This window comes from Cyprinus carpio, chromosome A13 (genome assembly GCF_018340385.1).
Source record: "Cyprinus carpio isolate SPL01 chromosome A13, ASM1834038v1, whole genome shotgun sequence".
Lineage (NCBI taxonomy): Eukaryota > Metazoa > Chordata > Actinopteri > Cypriniformes > Cyprinidae > Cyprinus > Cyprinus carpio.
Window position 1 is genome coordinate 24,936,554 of NC_056584.1, and position 15,269 is coordinate 24,951,822.

A 15,269-nucleotide genomic window follows, 5' to 3' on the forward strand; every position below is an offset into this window, starting at 1 on the left:
CAAATAAAATAAGTGAAAACAGTTGACACAGGAAGCCTCACACATTCCAGTTAAAATGGCCACGCTCAATCATGGGTGGATAGGTGGATAGTGATAGTTTACTCTTATGCCATTCCAGACCTGTATGTATATATCTATCTATTCACCAGTTAAAGCTGTTATATTCTCATATGAACTGCACACTTTTTTTCATGTCTTTTTTTTTCTTCACCTTTCAGGTTCTTTATTTCCATCTCTTTCCCCATGTGGTGATGGACTGTCAGTGTTGAAGCACTCATGCGGATGAGTTTAGCCAGGGATGAGTGGAGAGAAAGACAACTACACTCTCAAAGAAAAGGTTCACTTCTATTTCTCATCCGTTCTGTATTTCTTCATTGCTGCTAAATAGTATATATACAAAAGCCATGTTGACATTTGTTGTTAGATTCACTTTTCTTGCATAAAATTAACCACGTGCCTCATGGAGGCAACACTGAGACAATGGAAAGAAATTATGTTTTTTATAAATAATTTTTGTGAATATTTTCTGAAATATTAGCTGAAACGTGTAATTTGCTCATATCATACCTAAAATATCATGTATTTGTTTATTTTAAAGAACAATGCAATTGAACCATTTTTATTATGGAAAATATTTGTGTAATATACTTTTAGTAACACATGACAGAATTTAATACAATTGGCTACTACATTTTTAACTAAATTGTACTTATTTGTAATTTTAGTAATTATAGCAAACTAATAGTTCATCATATCAGTTTCTTCATAATTACCACAATCCTAACTTCTTCTTTGTAAATACTTTTTCAGTTGTGCAAGTGTGCAATTTACTGATATCACAATACGATGCTTTTAAAAAGAACAACACAAAGCACTTTTTTTCAGTAATCATTAGTGTAACATACTTTTACTGTTACTTGACAGAATATAATAGAATTGGCTCCTTGAATAAGTAGGCCTACTTATTTGTTACGCAAAAAATAATAATGAGGTTTATACATCAATACTAGATCTCATAACTGCAATATTCTCTATTAGTATTTGTATTTTTCTCTATTTATGTTTTTTATTTGTTTATTCAATAATTTCTTTATTATTATCAACCTTTTTTTCCATTATCCATATTATTATTAACCGTAATGTTATGCGTGGTTTAAAGCGTCCAAATACTGTAAAATAAATGTTTATCGTTTGATAGTATTATTTGTTTTAATCACACAAGTCAAACGGCGCTCTGTTTATATACACACGCGAAGCCCCGCCCACTGAATATTATCTGCCTACTTTACATACTAAACTCCGCCTTCCGCCCCCTCACGGCAGCGTCATGACGGAACATTATCCGGTTAATTTACATACTAAGCCCCGCCCGCCGTGGCGAACATGTTCATACATCCACCCGGGATCATCCGCGGAAAAGGAAGAAATTACTGGCTGTCAGAAAAGTTTTCCTGCGGGGAGAGGATCGGGCTCGATCGGACCGAGGACAACCGGAGGATCGCGCTCTCAGGATTATTAATTGTCGCAATAAACTGTATTCATCATGGACGCGCTAAAATCAGCCGGACGCGCGATCATTCGCAGTCCCAGTCTGGCGAAACAGTCCTGGAGCTCTGGAAAACATAAAAGTGAGTTTTATAGCTGTCAGTCTGTATGAATTTGCTTGGAAACGGTCGTTACAGTTCTGGTTTATATCTGTTGATCAGTTATGAAGTTCAGAGTCAAAGTTGCTTGCAACTTGTGTGTTAAAGCAGGAATTTACTCGCATTAACATGACATTTCATAACAAATCTTGAACTGTTCAAGTTTTCAAGCTCCGCTGTTTGTTAGTCAACTATATTTTAGTGCAATTTGAAAGCAGTGTTCAGCAAATGATGCGTATTGTCATGACTGCTTTTTGTATTGTATAGATTGATATAGATTTGTTTCCAAAAAAGGGTTGGGAACCGAGAACCGTTTCTTTTTCAGAACCGATTCAGGTTTTAAATACCAAAACCAAGTGATTTTGCTGTTGTTCGGTTTTTGACAGCCTGTCCTGCACTGATATTCACTGAATCTACAGCGCGATCAGTGTTAGTTCGATTCCGGAACGAATGATTCTTCTGAACCGGTTCCTTATAGTGAATCAAACCAAACAGCGCGATCGGAGTACCCCGATCCCGAACAAATGACTTTTATGATCCTGTTCTTTTTTCTTTTTCTTTTTTTAATGGAAGTTGAACACGTACTGCGAAATCAATGTCGTGCGGTTCCCAAACGAATGATTCTTATGAACCTGCTATTTTCTGGGGGAGCTGCAAACAGACAACGCGATCAGTTCGATTCCCGAACAAACGATTCATCTGAACCGATTCCTTATAGTGAATCAAAACCAAACAGCGCGATCGATGTACCCTGATTCCCGAAATAATAAGTTTTATTAGCCGTTTTTTTTTTTAATGGGAGTCGAACACATACTTCGAGATCAATGTCGCAAACGAACGATTCTTATGAACCGGTTCTTTAAAGTGAATCAAAAAGGTACTCCGATTCGCGAACGAATGATTCTTACGAGTCGGTTACAGCGAGCTCACTGTCGCACGATTCCCGATAAAATGATTCTTATGAACCGATTCTTTTAAGCTTTTCAGAAACGCATAGCTCGATATAAATCAGATGTATATGAACTGAATCTGGTGTTTTGTCTTGCTTTAGAGAGCATGGCGATAGAATGGGGCTGATCCTGGCAACCCAGTGTTGCTAGGCAGCACTTTTTAGGTGTACATGGACTTGCTCTATTTGGGGAAAAAGCAGGAAAGACTGTGAAGAAAGAGACCAGTCTCTGGTATTCTCTGTTTTTCTTTGATTCCTTTGACTGTTTTATTGCAATGTTGTCTCGGCTCCAATATAACACACCCTCAAAGGAATTATTCCAAACTTGTATGACTCACGTTTTTCTGTCAAACCTAAAAGAGCCGTTAAGCTCCAAAATGATCAAATTCAGTATAAAAGCATCATAAAAGTGGTCCATATACTAATTACACACTATACTGAAACCGTATAAAAACACATACAATTTTTGGTTCTTGTGCAGAGAGGCAGTTATGCAGATAAGTACAATACAAGGATGAGTCAATAAAGAGCCTTTCCTCTTTTGGGTGAAGTATTTCTTTAAATCTCTGTGCACGTGCACCGCTGGTCTCCGCTGCTGGTGTTCCACTGGATCCAGAGGCATCTTTGATCTCTGATGCGGTGTGTAAGTCCCACAGACAGGAGAGTTAAATCCATCTGCTGCACGGTGGCGGCTCACAAAAACAAGCTTAACTGCCTGGTGACCCTTTGCTTTCACACGGGGAAGCCCTCCACAAACACGCTTCGCTGTCAGACTGATGTCAGCACACTGTCATGCTTGGGTTTTGGGATGCATGATATATTGGTGACAATGCTAGTATTGACCAATATTAACATGGTTTAAATTATCAGCATGTCAGTCAGTTATCATGTTCCACTAAATGTTTCAAAGCCATGCATGAAAGAAGTATGTCATTCATCTGTCGCATTGAAGAAAGTGATGTATATTATTTCTAAAATATATTTTAAAATTATAAATTAAAATATATTTTATAAATAAATTAATAGATTAGATAGATTCTGAAATATCTGACATGTTTATCAAATATAAACAATTTATATGCATTATATTTTACAAATATTTGTTATAAAAATATATCATATGCTGAATATTTTTAAAGTATATATAATATATTATAAAATTATTAAATTATAAAATATTTAACATACTTAAAATAAAATATTAAAACATGAACAGTTAGATACATTTATCTATATATAATTACTAAATTATTTGTAATTAACAATTTATCTACATACAGTTTATATATATAATATTACAAATATTCATATATGTATGTAAAATATAATTAAATTAAGTGTTTATAAAAGATAATATAAATAACTACAAAAAAAAAAAAAAATATTAAAAATATAAACAATATGAACAATTTTATAAAAAAATATATATAATATATATAAAAATATATATATATATATATATAAATATATATACAGTGCACAGCATAAAGAATACACCCCCTCTGAATAAATATAAAAGATGTATTTTCTTAATGATCACTAATATGATTCACGGAAAGATGGCAAAATTGAAACATATTAAACATATACTTAATAAAAACAACAAAATATATGCCAATATTTTCTGTAAATTTTAAGTAAATTAGCCAATTTTATTTAAATATAGGACTGCTGAAATGAGTACAGATTTAATTCAGAAAATGTATAATATTCTAGTACTTAGTATGTCCTCCAGAACTTAAAGGATACTCCTCTGGCCCTTCTTGGCACTGAGTGTACAAGAACACCACAAATATCCACATAAGTCCTGTTTAACTCCTGGAGGGACGACCTCCTTAAATGCTCTGGTCTTTAATGGGGAGTGTTCTCAGCTCGTCTCTACAGAATCCCCCACAGCTGCTCAAGAGCGTTAAGACTGAGTGAAATACATGTCCACTGAAGGATTTTCACCTTGGGAGAATGAATATATTCATTGTCATGCTGAAAAAATGCCCAATAATGCAGAAAATGGGAGTAGGGTAGCATCTTCTGTTTCAAGTTTTTGTATTCCATTACACAGTAGTGTATGAATTCATGGCAGCATTGATAAAGCACAACCCCCTCACACCTTCAGCACTCATTCATCCCTATAGAAAAGCTTTACTAGCACTGAACATCACTGTGGGTACCAAGCACTTCTCACTGTACTCCTCCTCTAGCAACACCAGAACATGCTGGATGCCTTTGGATCCGAAATGAATGACTTGGTCTTTTGAGCCCAGAGTATGGATTCCCAGAAGTCTCTATTTTGTAAATATGGGCCCTAGAAGAGGTTAAATGAGTTTATTTTGCTTTGGCTACCAGGGCTGGACGATTATGGCCTAAAATCAAAACCTCGATTAATTGAACATTTTACCTCGATTACGATTAATGAACGATTATTTTGTTTCTGTTTTGTTTTTTTGCCCTCATAGTTCACTGACAAGGTTTGTACTGTAAATATGATTGACTGTTAAAGGTGGGATATTTTTTTCCTATTGAAAGAGCGATCTGACATCATAGCTCACTATCAGCAGTTATTTTGTTCGTAACATTTCTTACAGATTATTGCTCGGTGTAAGAGATAAATAAAGATCAGATAAAGATGAATTAGCACAGTACCAGTACGAGTGATTGCGTGTGTGAATTAGTCATACCGTCTCTATATTAATTGTGAAGCTGTGGATTGTAAATAGCCTAGTTCCTTCTAAAGTAGAAAAATATGCTATAATAAGCTTTGAGATTCTAAGCTACTTTAGTGATAAATCTCAGCCAGGACAGTGCTGACAACTAGTTTCTGCGTTCCTCTGTGCGCGCAATCTTCACAGCTACTGTTTATATGAGTGTTCGTGGCACAATGCAGCTGCGCGAACATGGTAGCTCGATATAATAATACACAGATCTGATCGTCTAATCGCTTGAATGTCCAAACCATAAAACAAATACAACTGACAAAGTTTAGTGAAGACGCAAGGCTCACCGCTCGCATGCCATCACTATTTGTTGAACCGGCGTTCATCCCTGTGTTTTGCTTTTATGCCAATGACTGGACGGGGCAGAGTCATGTGGCTACATGCGGTAGTATACTTTTAAGGGGGAAGTATTGACAGGATTAAAAAAACCGAAATAACCGAGAGTTTCAGAATTTCGGTTTCGATTACTTTTCGATTAATCGTCCAGCCCTTTTGGCTACAGTAGGTAATTCTAGTGGTGACAACATCCATGCATGTCACTTCTGCAGGCTGCGTCATACTCTGTGAGATAAAGTGTCACTCTTTTCATAGCTTTTGCCGGCTCTGAGACACTTGCATGTTATTTCTCCTGCTTTTTTTTTTTTCTAGCAAAAATTCACTCATCACTAAATGAAAACTTAAAGTGAAGACCTGAGTATTTCAGAAGCCTTATCACAAGTTCATTGTTTTTGAAGGTCGGTGCTACTTCTGCTATATTTTCACACTTAAGTTAAAACAATAATTTTAGTATTCCTCTTGTACCATCGTCCTCTTTTATGCTAAGAAATAAGTCACCTGGCAGTTCTCTCTCAAGTGGTTCCACTGCTGCCAGCATTAAGTCTGAGTATGATTCAGTGGGCTACAAAACACTTTCAATTGCCAGCAAATTACTTGTCTTTAAAAGTTTTGGTTCAATATACTTACCCGTTGATCAAAAATAGCCTTAAACCTATACATTTTTTTTTATTTATTTAGTAACTTTCAGGAGGGTGCACTCATTGTTGCAACACAAAATTGTATCACTTGATCATGCAGGCTTGTTGGAATATTATATCTCTAAAAGAACCCTAACTTGTCTTTTTTGGGAATATTATATCGGGTGTACTTTATGTCTTCTAAGTAAAGAGTAATAGCTGAATTTGTTAAGTTTTAGAGGGGGTGTACTTTATGCTGTGCACTGTAAGTGAAGTGTGTCGGTGAATGAAAAACTTATACAGTATTGCTGTTTGTTGATCTAAAATGGTGATTGACAGCTGTCAATCATGTCGGTAGCAAATGAGCGGTATGACCTTATTTACACAGTGCATTTTTTATTTTGGTCACACATGTGCACCTGCGCACCACTTATGTGCACCCCTGAATATAATAATACAGTCAAATAAAATATGTCCGGCCTTCCCAGTTTTTTTCAGTGCTTATCTTTTGATCATTCCAACATGAATTGAAGGCAGCATCATTCCTGAGACTGATTTTCTTTTGGTATCCATGGTGACTTTTATGGTGGACTGGGTCAGGGTTTGTTACTAAAGACTGACACATTTTATATTCTATACACATAATTCCAGCTCACCTGCTCTGAGATATCAGCTGTGAGAGTCTCTGCAGTAAGATGCAGCAGACAGTAGCTGTTATTTCTGAGCTTCTCTTTACAGGAAATGTTTTTCACCACAGCAGATTCGCAGCATGATGCCTGAAAGCCACAGTCAGTTTTACCCTGAGCCCACCCAATCATGATGCATTTCTAGATAGCAGCAGTGGACTGTAGATTAGTACTGTTTCATGAGATTATGTGGCCACTTTTGCTGCCCAGAGCTTGAATTTCTAATCAAAAGTTCTAGAATATATTTTGTGAAACTAATGGTTCTGATTCTGAGTTCTGATTAGATGAGTCCTGTTCAAAGTAACTGAAAGCTAATGAACTATGTTAAATCACAACATTACAGACTTTTATTTAAAGCAAAAAAGTATTTGAAAATTAGACAAAAAAGAAAAAGGTAGGCTACTAGACTATGAAGTTTAGCGAGGGAAAGAACTATATTCCCATGAAACATTTCAAATGACATAACTGGATTTAAATTGATGGTGAAATAGAAAAATATTTATTTAAAGTTGCTTATTATATCTTTAGAAACAATATTTTTAAGTTTATTTCAAAATATGCAGATGAAAACAAATATTAAAGTATTTTGAGAGCGTATGGAGATGCTATATGGAAGTGGATGTTTACTGCAAGCTAGTTTGGCATGGTTTGCTGGCCTTCACTTTCTGATTGGTGGGATTTTCTGCACAGCATCATGGGTAATGTAGTTGTTCCTCACAAATCCAGAAGATAAACAATAATATTTAAAAAAATAAGAAAAAATAAAAAAAACAGTCTTCAAAAAAAATATACCATTGATTGACAACCTAGGAGCTCACAAGCACATAGCATTGATTTCTTGTGCCGGTGTTTCACCGAAATCTGAGCCGGTGATGGCCTGCTGTTTGGCGGGGGAACTGCGAACCTCAGACCGCTGCTTCACGTTTCACTCATAACTGAAACATGCTATGACTGACTCCATAACCTGCCCATAAACAAACAATACTGAGATTAGAGAACATATTTTAACATCAAAATAAATTAAATTCAGTATTATAACAAATAAAATCAGTTTATGCGAGGCAAAAAGGCGTTTCCCTCATGCAAAACGACCGTTGCTGGCACAATTACCGCACAGTAAAGACTTCATAGATTAAATAAAACGTATACAAACCTTTATTTCACTGAAGAAGTGCACCAGTTAGGAGGCTCTGAGAACCGCTGTCTCCTGAAGAGGATGCAGAAAGCCTGCACTCTGACTGTAACTCAGCAGCTGGGTTGTTTCGTCGGAAGGGGTGTGTAGTTTCAGCTGTCAGTGAGATTGACCTAGCCACCAACCCAACGGCTGGTTAACACAAAAACCAACCAACACTGGAAGAAAACAACCCAACATATGACCCAACAGACTCAACCCAGCGGTTGGGTAGAAAAAAATAACCCAACAGTTTTTTAGAGAGTGGTCTTTAAAGAGACAGAAGCCAAAATAGAGTGTATCGTGGTGAAAAGAGGTGCTGCAGCAAAGAACAGTGTGTTTTTTGAACTTTAAATGTAAATGTTTTCAGGCAGACCCCAAAAATAAAATTACGAATGTGTAAATGAGCATAATAGGCTGGGTTTTCTTAAAGGGAGTTAATATAAAATATCACTGTTAAGCCAGTTTTAAATTAGCTAGTAGGTATTATATGTCAACATAAAGCTGGTTGTAAGCAGGAATGGAAATCACAGGGAAATTAATGCTTTTTTATATATATTCTAGTTCATTAATGATTCTTTTTATACTTCTGAAGAAGCCCATAAGTTGTCAATTCACTTTAAAATGGACATAATAAAAGTAATTACTTGCGAGTAATTCATGAAAACACTTTATCCAATGCTGTCAGTAACTGAATTGTTAGATTGATTCTAATATTGTTCATATTTCACCCCAAAATCAACAGAATCAGTTGCGACATTAGAAAGAAAAGCCTATTTATAGGACCGTTAATTTTAATGTATTTAATATTTTTTGACAGCTAAGCATATTTTCCCTCAAATTCTGATTGCTGTAATGCATTTTACTTAGAACTGTAGAACAGCACTTTTTTATATGTAAATACTTAATATTGTTTAGTATTTAATATGAGTAGTATACTTGTGTTAAAACACTTTGAACAGTTTGTATTGGCAGCAAAATTATGGAATGTCTAATATTACAACTGTGGAATATTAAATTAAATCAGTTGACTGGAAATCTCTATCTCGGAATATTTATAACATTTGGTTTGATGTTAACCGGGAGCTCAGCAGGTTTCAAATACCTGAACTCCCTTCCTGAGATAAATCTGATTATGTTGACTCGGAGTAAAAATATTGGCTCTGTAATTCCCATCTTTCCAGCGGTGAGCGTCTGGAGCTCCCGCTGGGATGTGCAAGAGTGAAATGTGTCTAAAGTCATGCAAAAGATCTGAGAGCCGCTGTCAGTGTGTAATGAAGACTGCGTCCATCAAAGCTCTCTTTACAAACCAGATTTACCACCTTAGACATCCTCAGTATCTCAGCACTCATATACACACACACACACTCATATTCCCGCTTACACACACACACACACACACACTCATATTCCCGCTTGTGTGGCCAGAGATTGGAAGCAGATCCGGGTCAGTAAGAGATGAAGAAATTGATTTTGTAAGGAAGCAGATTAAAATTGATTGATGTATTGAGCATTAATGATATTTAGGGGCGAAGGTGCGAAGGCACCTCTTGCATTCGCTTCTTCCTCTTCTTCTTCTTCTTCCTCTTCTTCTTCCGCTCTTGAGTCTGTGGCAGCCCATAGAAATTGCATGTGGGAAAGTTGTGAAATTTGGCACACAGATAGAGGACAGTCTCAACATTAACCACCCTCAGTACCACGACTGAGGTGAGACTCTTGAGCAAGGCACCGATCCCCCAACTGCTCCCCGGGCGCCGCAGCAACATGGCTGCCCACTGCTCTGGGTGTGTGTTCACAATGTGTGTGTCCACTTGAATGGGTTAACTGCAGAGCACAAATTCCGAGTATGGGTCACCATACTTGGCCACACTTCACTCACTCACTCACTTAACCATAGCAAGTTTGGAGCCTCTAACTCAAACCACCATCAGCTCAAATTTGCACTCATGTTTATGTTAATAACCTTTAATCCAGAAAGTTTAGTTGCAAAATACTCTTCTTCCTCTGATTTCTTGGCTCATGCGAATGCATACCAAAATGTAAAATTCTACGGGTCATTTGTAAAAACCTACTTTTTCAAACACGTCCTAGACGGTTTGTGTGATTTTCACTAAAATTGGCTCAGATCGGTTTTAGACGATGCTGGCAAAAAGTTATTAAAAGCTTTTTGAAAAACACTACCATTCTCAATAACATGAGCATATTTTTACGAAGAGCACGCCAAAATGGACATGAGGCTATATCTCCACAATGCTTTAGAGTATTCAAACCAAACTTGGTGTGTGTTATACCAGCCATGACCCGAGGCTACCTGCTCAGTTTCGCAGCGCCACCTAGTGGTCAGAAGATATTTCCGCACAGACATGATACATCATCAGCGCTTTCCTTTACACTGTTGCAGATTGAGCGAGAACAGAAGGCATTATTATTATTATAATATTATGTGCTTTGTAGCTTGTACTTTGTACATCGGTGAATGAGACATCAGGTAATCTGACAGCGTAGCATTCAACCCTCCACCAACGCGGTCTCTCATCGTGTCGCTGCTTAGCCTCTGGTCTGCTTGTGTGCATGCATGTGCATTGTAGAAGGCCAGGAATCCAGAAAAAATCCACAAAAATATGAAGCAGCACAACTGTTTTCAATATTTATAATAATAATAATGAATGTTTCTTGAGCAGCAAATCAGCTTATTAGAATGATTTCTGAAGGATCATGTGACACTGAAGACTGGAGTAATGATGCTGAAAATTCAGTTTTACATAACAGAAATAAATTACATTTTAAAATAAATTAAAATAGAAAACAACTATTTTAAATTGTAATAATATTTCACTTTATTACTGTTTTTACTGTATTTTTTCAATCAAATAAATACAGCCTTGGAGAGCAAAAGAGACTTCAGAAACATGAAAAATCTCACAGGCCTCATATGTTTGAAAATTTTGCTAAATATTAACGTTTAATATTATATATCGCATACGAATAAAAATAATTAAAATATAATTCTTCATAGTGTTCATAGGAAGAAGCAGTGTAGATTTCATTATTTTTAACATTGACCATTTGGTCAAAATAATTGTTTATTTGATGGAAAATAATGGCCTTTTGAGAGCAAATACATAAATATTCAGATTGAATATTGAAAAATATTGGGATTATAATGTTTTTAGCTATATTGTTTAGTCATCTGTGTGAGTAATGGTTCATCAGCGTGTCTTAATTTGCTAATCTGTAAAATGAAGATGCAGCAGGTCTTTCACAATCTTCAGAGAGCCTGTTGACTGTGTCTTATTGCAACCTGTAGATGTGTGTGTGTGTGTGTGTGTAACCTGAGGCTAAATACTGCATCGACAAACCCTCCAAATCTCTTTAAATCATGATGTTATTTATGGGGTCTCACCACACGCACACACCTCATCTCCACTGATCCGCTTGGCTTCATCCTCATCAAAGTTACCTTTTAAAGTAGAATTTGCATATACATATTCAAAGTCATTATTATGGACTCAAGGAGAGTTCTTCAACATAAATACACACACATGTGTGTTTGTGTGTATCAGGCTGTGCCAGGCTGAGATCTCTCTCCTCCTCCTCCTCTGCAGCTCTGTCATCTCTTGTTTTATCTCCTGACTGAACAATGCCTCCTATTCTGCTATTCCCATCTTTCTCCCGTCCCAGAGGGCATGATCTGTGCTACTTGAGTTCACACAGATCTGTCCCAGCAGCCTCTGTGTTTCTCAGCAGAGCGTAACGTTTTAGTCCCATTCATTTTCTCTATAGAGAAATGGATTTTAACAATAACTACCTGAGGTCATGTGTATGAGGTCATGTGATGATACTGCAAAAGCCACAAGTCTGTGTTTTTTGTTAATCTGTCAAAGCTTGTAAAAATGTCTTTAGTGTTGTTCACTAATAGCAGTAGCTTCTTGAGTTGTGCATTACCACAGAAATCTCTCATGGCTGTCTCTGCTGATAAATGCAGTGGTCATATCATGTGATGGTTTCTGTAGTCATGTGATGTTGACAGGTCTGGACTGAGTCAGCAGTAACCAGCACTAATGTGAATCTAATACTGCGTCAGTGCGTGTGAGAGGGTGACACTCTTCGAAAAAATGTCTGGCTCATATTTTAGCATATTTTAAATGCTTTACATTTTTGCCTTTAGATCCTCCACATATTGGTCCCATCTACTTCCACTGTAAGTGCCTCACTGTAACCTTTCTTCCCTTTTTTAATTCATTTTATTTTAAAGAAAATAAGGGACAAACTAATTTACTATGGTAATCAAAATTATGCCGCAGATTAAGCATTTAAACTTGTATTGAACCTCGAAACATTCCTTTATTTGCATAAATTGTGCCTATACTGAAAAAAATAGTGTAACATTTACATTGAATCAATTTTTACTCTGAAATTAGTAGTTAATTTCACAAATGATTAAATACTGAAAAGTATTCATATTGTGATACCGCAAGTAACACATTTAATTAAATGTGAAATAAGACTTAAATAACAATCTTAGCTTTTATTTCCAACTTCAAAAAATCTTTTTTAGTGTTTTAGTAGTCAGCGTATAATTTCTGCACCTCCAGTGTCACAATGTAAATATAATAACTGATGAATTTTCACACAGGTTTTCTCAAACACTCCTTGAGGGCGTATAAATCTCTTTTTACAGTCTGGAGCGGGTCTCCATCTAAGTGCTATTTTCAGCTGTCGTTCAGGAGACGGCGGATCGGTGTTTGGAAAACCTGAGCTCACGCAGCGAGAGCTGTAATCAGAGCAAACCTCAGACAGTCAGCATGTTGATTCAGCAGCTCTGTGACTGACATTAAGAAGCCGCTGGTGGTGCTTTATGGATGGGTCTGTACAGACCGTAGGGAACATGATTACATGTCAGTGATTATAGTGTCATCTGAGATGCTCATAGGAAACTGACTCAGAGTTTTATGTAAACAGCAGCCTTGAATGCATTCGAGAAACAGCCTGACCCTGGAAATGGGATCCAGGAAATTGGGTCGGAATTTAATGTTTAGATTGTGGAAGCGGCTCTGTTTCAAAACCTAGTGAGCTGCCTATGTAGGGAGCATTTTAAGGCATTATAGATGAAGGCTGTTTCTTCTGGCCAAATTGTAAATAATGAATCATAAAAATCATTGTAAAAGCGGTATATAAGAAAGATCTGTGTGAGAAACACATACATTACAGAAACACAAAGTTCTTCACAACAACCCGTCAAAATAAATAAATAAAAATTAAATAAAATACAAACTTGAAAAAAATATGATTAAAATATATTACTATTGTACAGTAGAATGTACTTCTCAAAGTAATATAAATAATTATAAAAGAATAAAATATAATGATGATAACATTTATAATAATAGTGTGTTGTTATTTTTTTTTTCAAGGAATATCATATTTTAATTTTAACAGTAAGCCTCTGATGTGCAGTTTTTTGTTTGTCAAAAAATAAAAACAACTGTTACATTGTCATTTAATTACATTTTAAAAGATAAATTAAATTGATATTGTTTTATGTACTCATTTGCTTACTAACATTTTGATAATACATTTGTATGAAATCATAAATCCAGAACAATTAATACAGACAAAACACAATTTCTGGGAAAAAAGAAAAAAAATTAAGTGAAAAAAATTAATGAAACTTTTAAGATGGGATCCATAGAAGAATTGGGGAAAAAAGGAAAGTGGAAAACACAGAATTTGGCAATGGCATACATTAAATGTGTGTGAGAAATGGACTGAAACTTTAACGAAAACTATTACAAATTATTTTCGGTTAATTGAAATATAGCTGAAATAAAATACATTAAAATAAAATATAAGCATTAGATTAAAAACTTAAATGAAAATAGTTTTTTTAATTTATTTTTTTTATGTATCTTAAGTACAATGGGGTTTAGGTTGAAGTATTAATTTACTAAAATAATATAGTACTAAATAAAAATAAAAATAAATAAAAATATTTAATAAAATCCTCCAAAAAAGTAAAAATGACAAAAGTACATAACAAAATGACTAAAACTTAAACTAAAAATAAATAAATAAATAAATAAACGTTAATTTAAAATGAACAAATACTATAAAAGTATATAAAAAAATACTAAAATGATGCTGCTACAATCTATACTTGAGCTTAAACTGCTTTTGGGAAATGCAGCCCCGAACAATTTGTTCACGAACCTGATTTGAATTGTCTATTGGGTGTCCTGACTGAGCCTGAGTTAGGGATCGACCGATATGCATTTTTCAGGGCCGATGCCGATACCGATTATTACAGATCAAGGAGACCGATAACCGATATTTTGAACCGATATGTGTGTAGTGTAAAAATGAAAATTAATGTCAAAATTAAGAATAAAAAGGCCTCTGACAAAGACTCTCTTTAAATTTATTTTAACACATCTTTAATTCTGAGAACTGTTTCATAATAACAACATAATATTAATAATAACAACAAACATAAAAAGTCCTGGGAGCATCCATCAGCAGCATTCTGTAAACTAAGTAAAACTTAAAGCAAATTTAAACAGCAACAAATGAACAAATAATGGAAAATAAATGTAATCTATATCTATATCTATATATATATATATATATATGTGTGTGTATGTGTGTGTGTGTGTGTGGGTGTGTGTGTGTTATATTTAGCATTTTATTTTGCAACCCAGAATTCCATTAAAAATCACACACAACCCATATTGTAATAGTGTTTTTTTTATTTTATTTTTAGACTGTTTATCACGGCGATACAAACTAGGAAGTATACAGGACAGCGTCATCCAGAAACGTGCAATGTGAGATTATTGACAATTTACGTTATTAGCATAGGGTTATTAGCAGGGTGCGATTTGTGAAATAAACAGAAGGGGGGATGCTTTTGAAAAAATTTTATGAAATGTTTTTAATACGACGGAAATTGTATTTAGTGTGATCTCAGTTTAATAAAACATTGTAAGCCTACGTTAGGCCTATAATTGTAATGATTTAATGTCACGGTTATTCAAACAACAAATTACATCGAGAAAGCAAGCAAAGAACACAACGGAGCTTTTTGAAACTCCGAATCAGTTAAACCATTGCGTCGCTAAATGATTCACTGTTTCGAAGCGCTCCAATCGGATCGCGT

General features: G+C 35.3%; 1 protein-coding gene across 7 annotated transcripts in view; it reads left to right on the plus strand.

The window, feature by feature from the left end:
- Positions 1-1,348: 1,348 nt before the first annotated feature.
- The window catches only part of LOC109100503 (low density lipoprotein receptor adapter protein 1-B-like), a 43,032-nt gene continuing 29,111 nt past the window's right edge, over positions 1,349-15,269 (plus strand). For 5 of the 7 annotated variants that reach the window (XM_042769473.1, XM_042769474.1, XM_042769475.1 and 2 more), the window contains exon 1: positions 1,351-1,628. In XM_042769473.1, the coding sequence (XP_042625407.1) occupies positions 1,544-1,628 (85 nt within the window). In that variant the 5' untranslated portion in view covers positions 1,351-1,543. Of the gene's footprint in view, positions 1,629-15,269 lie in introns of all 7 variants that reach the window. The other 2 variants (XM_042769472.1, XM_042769471.1) reach the window with 2 other exon arrangements.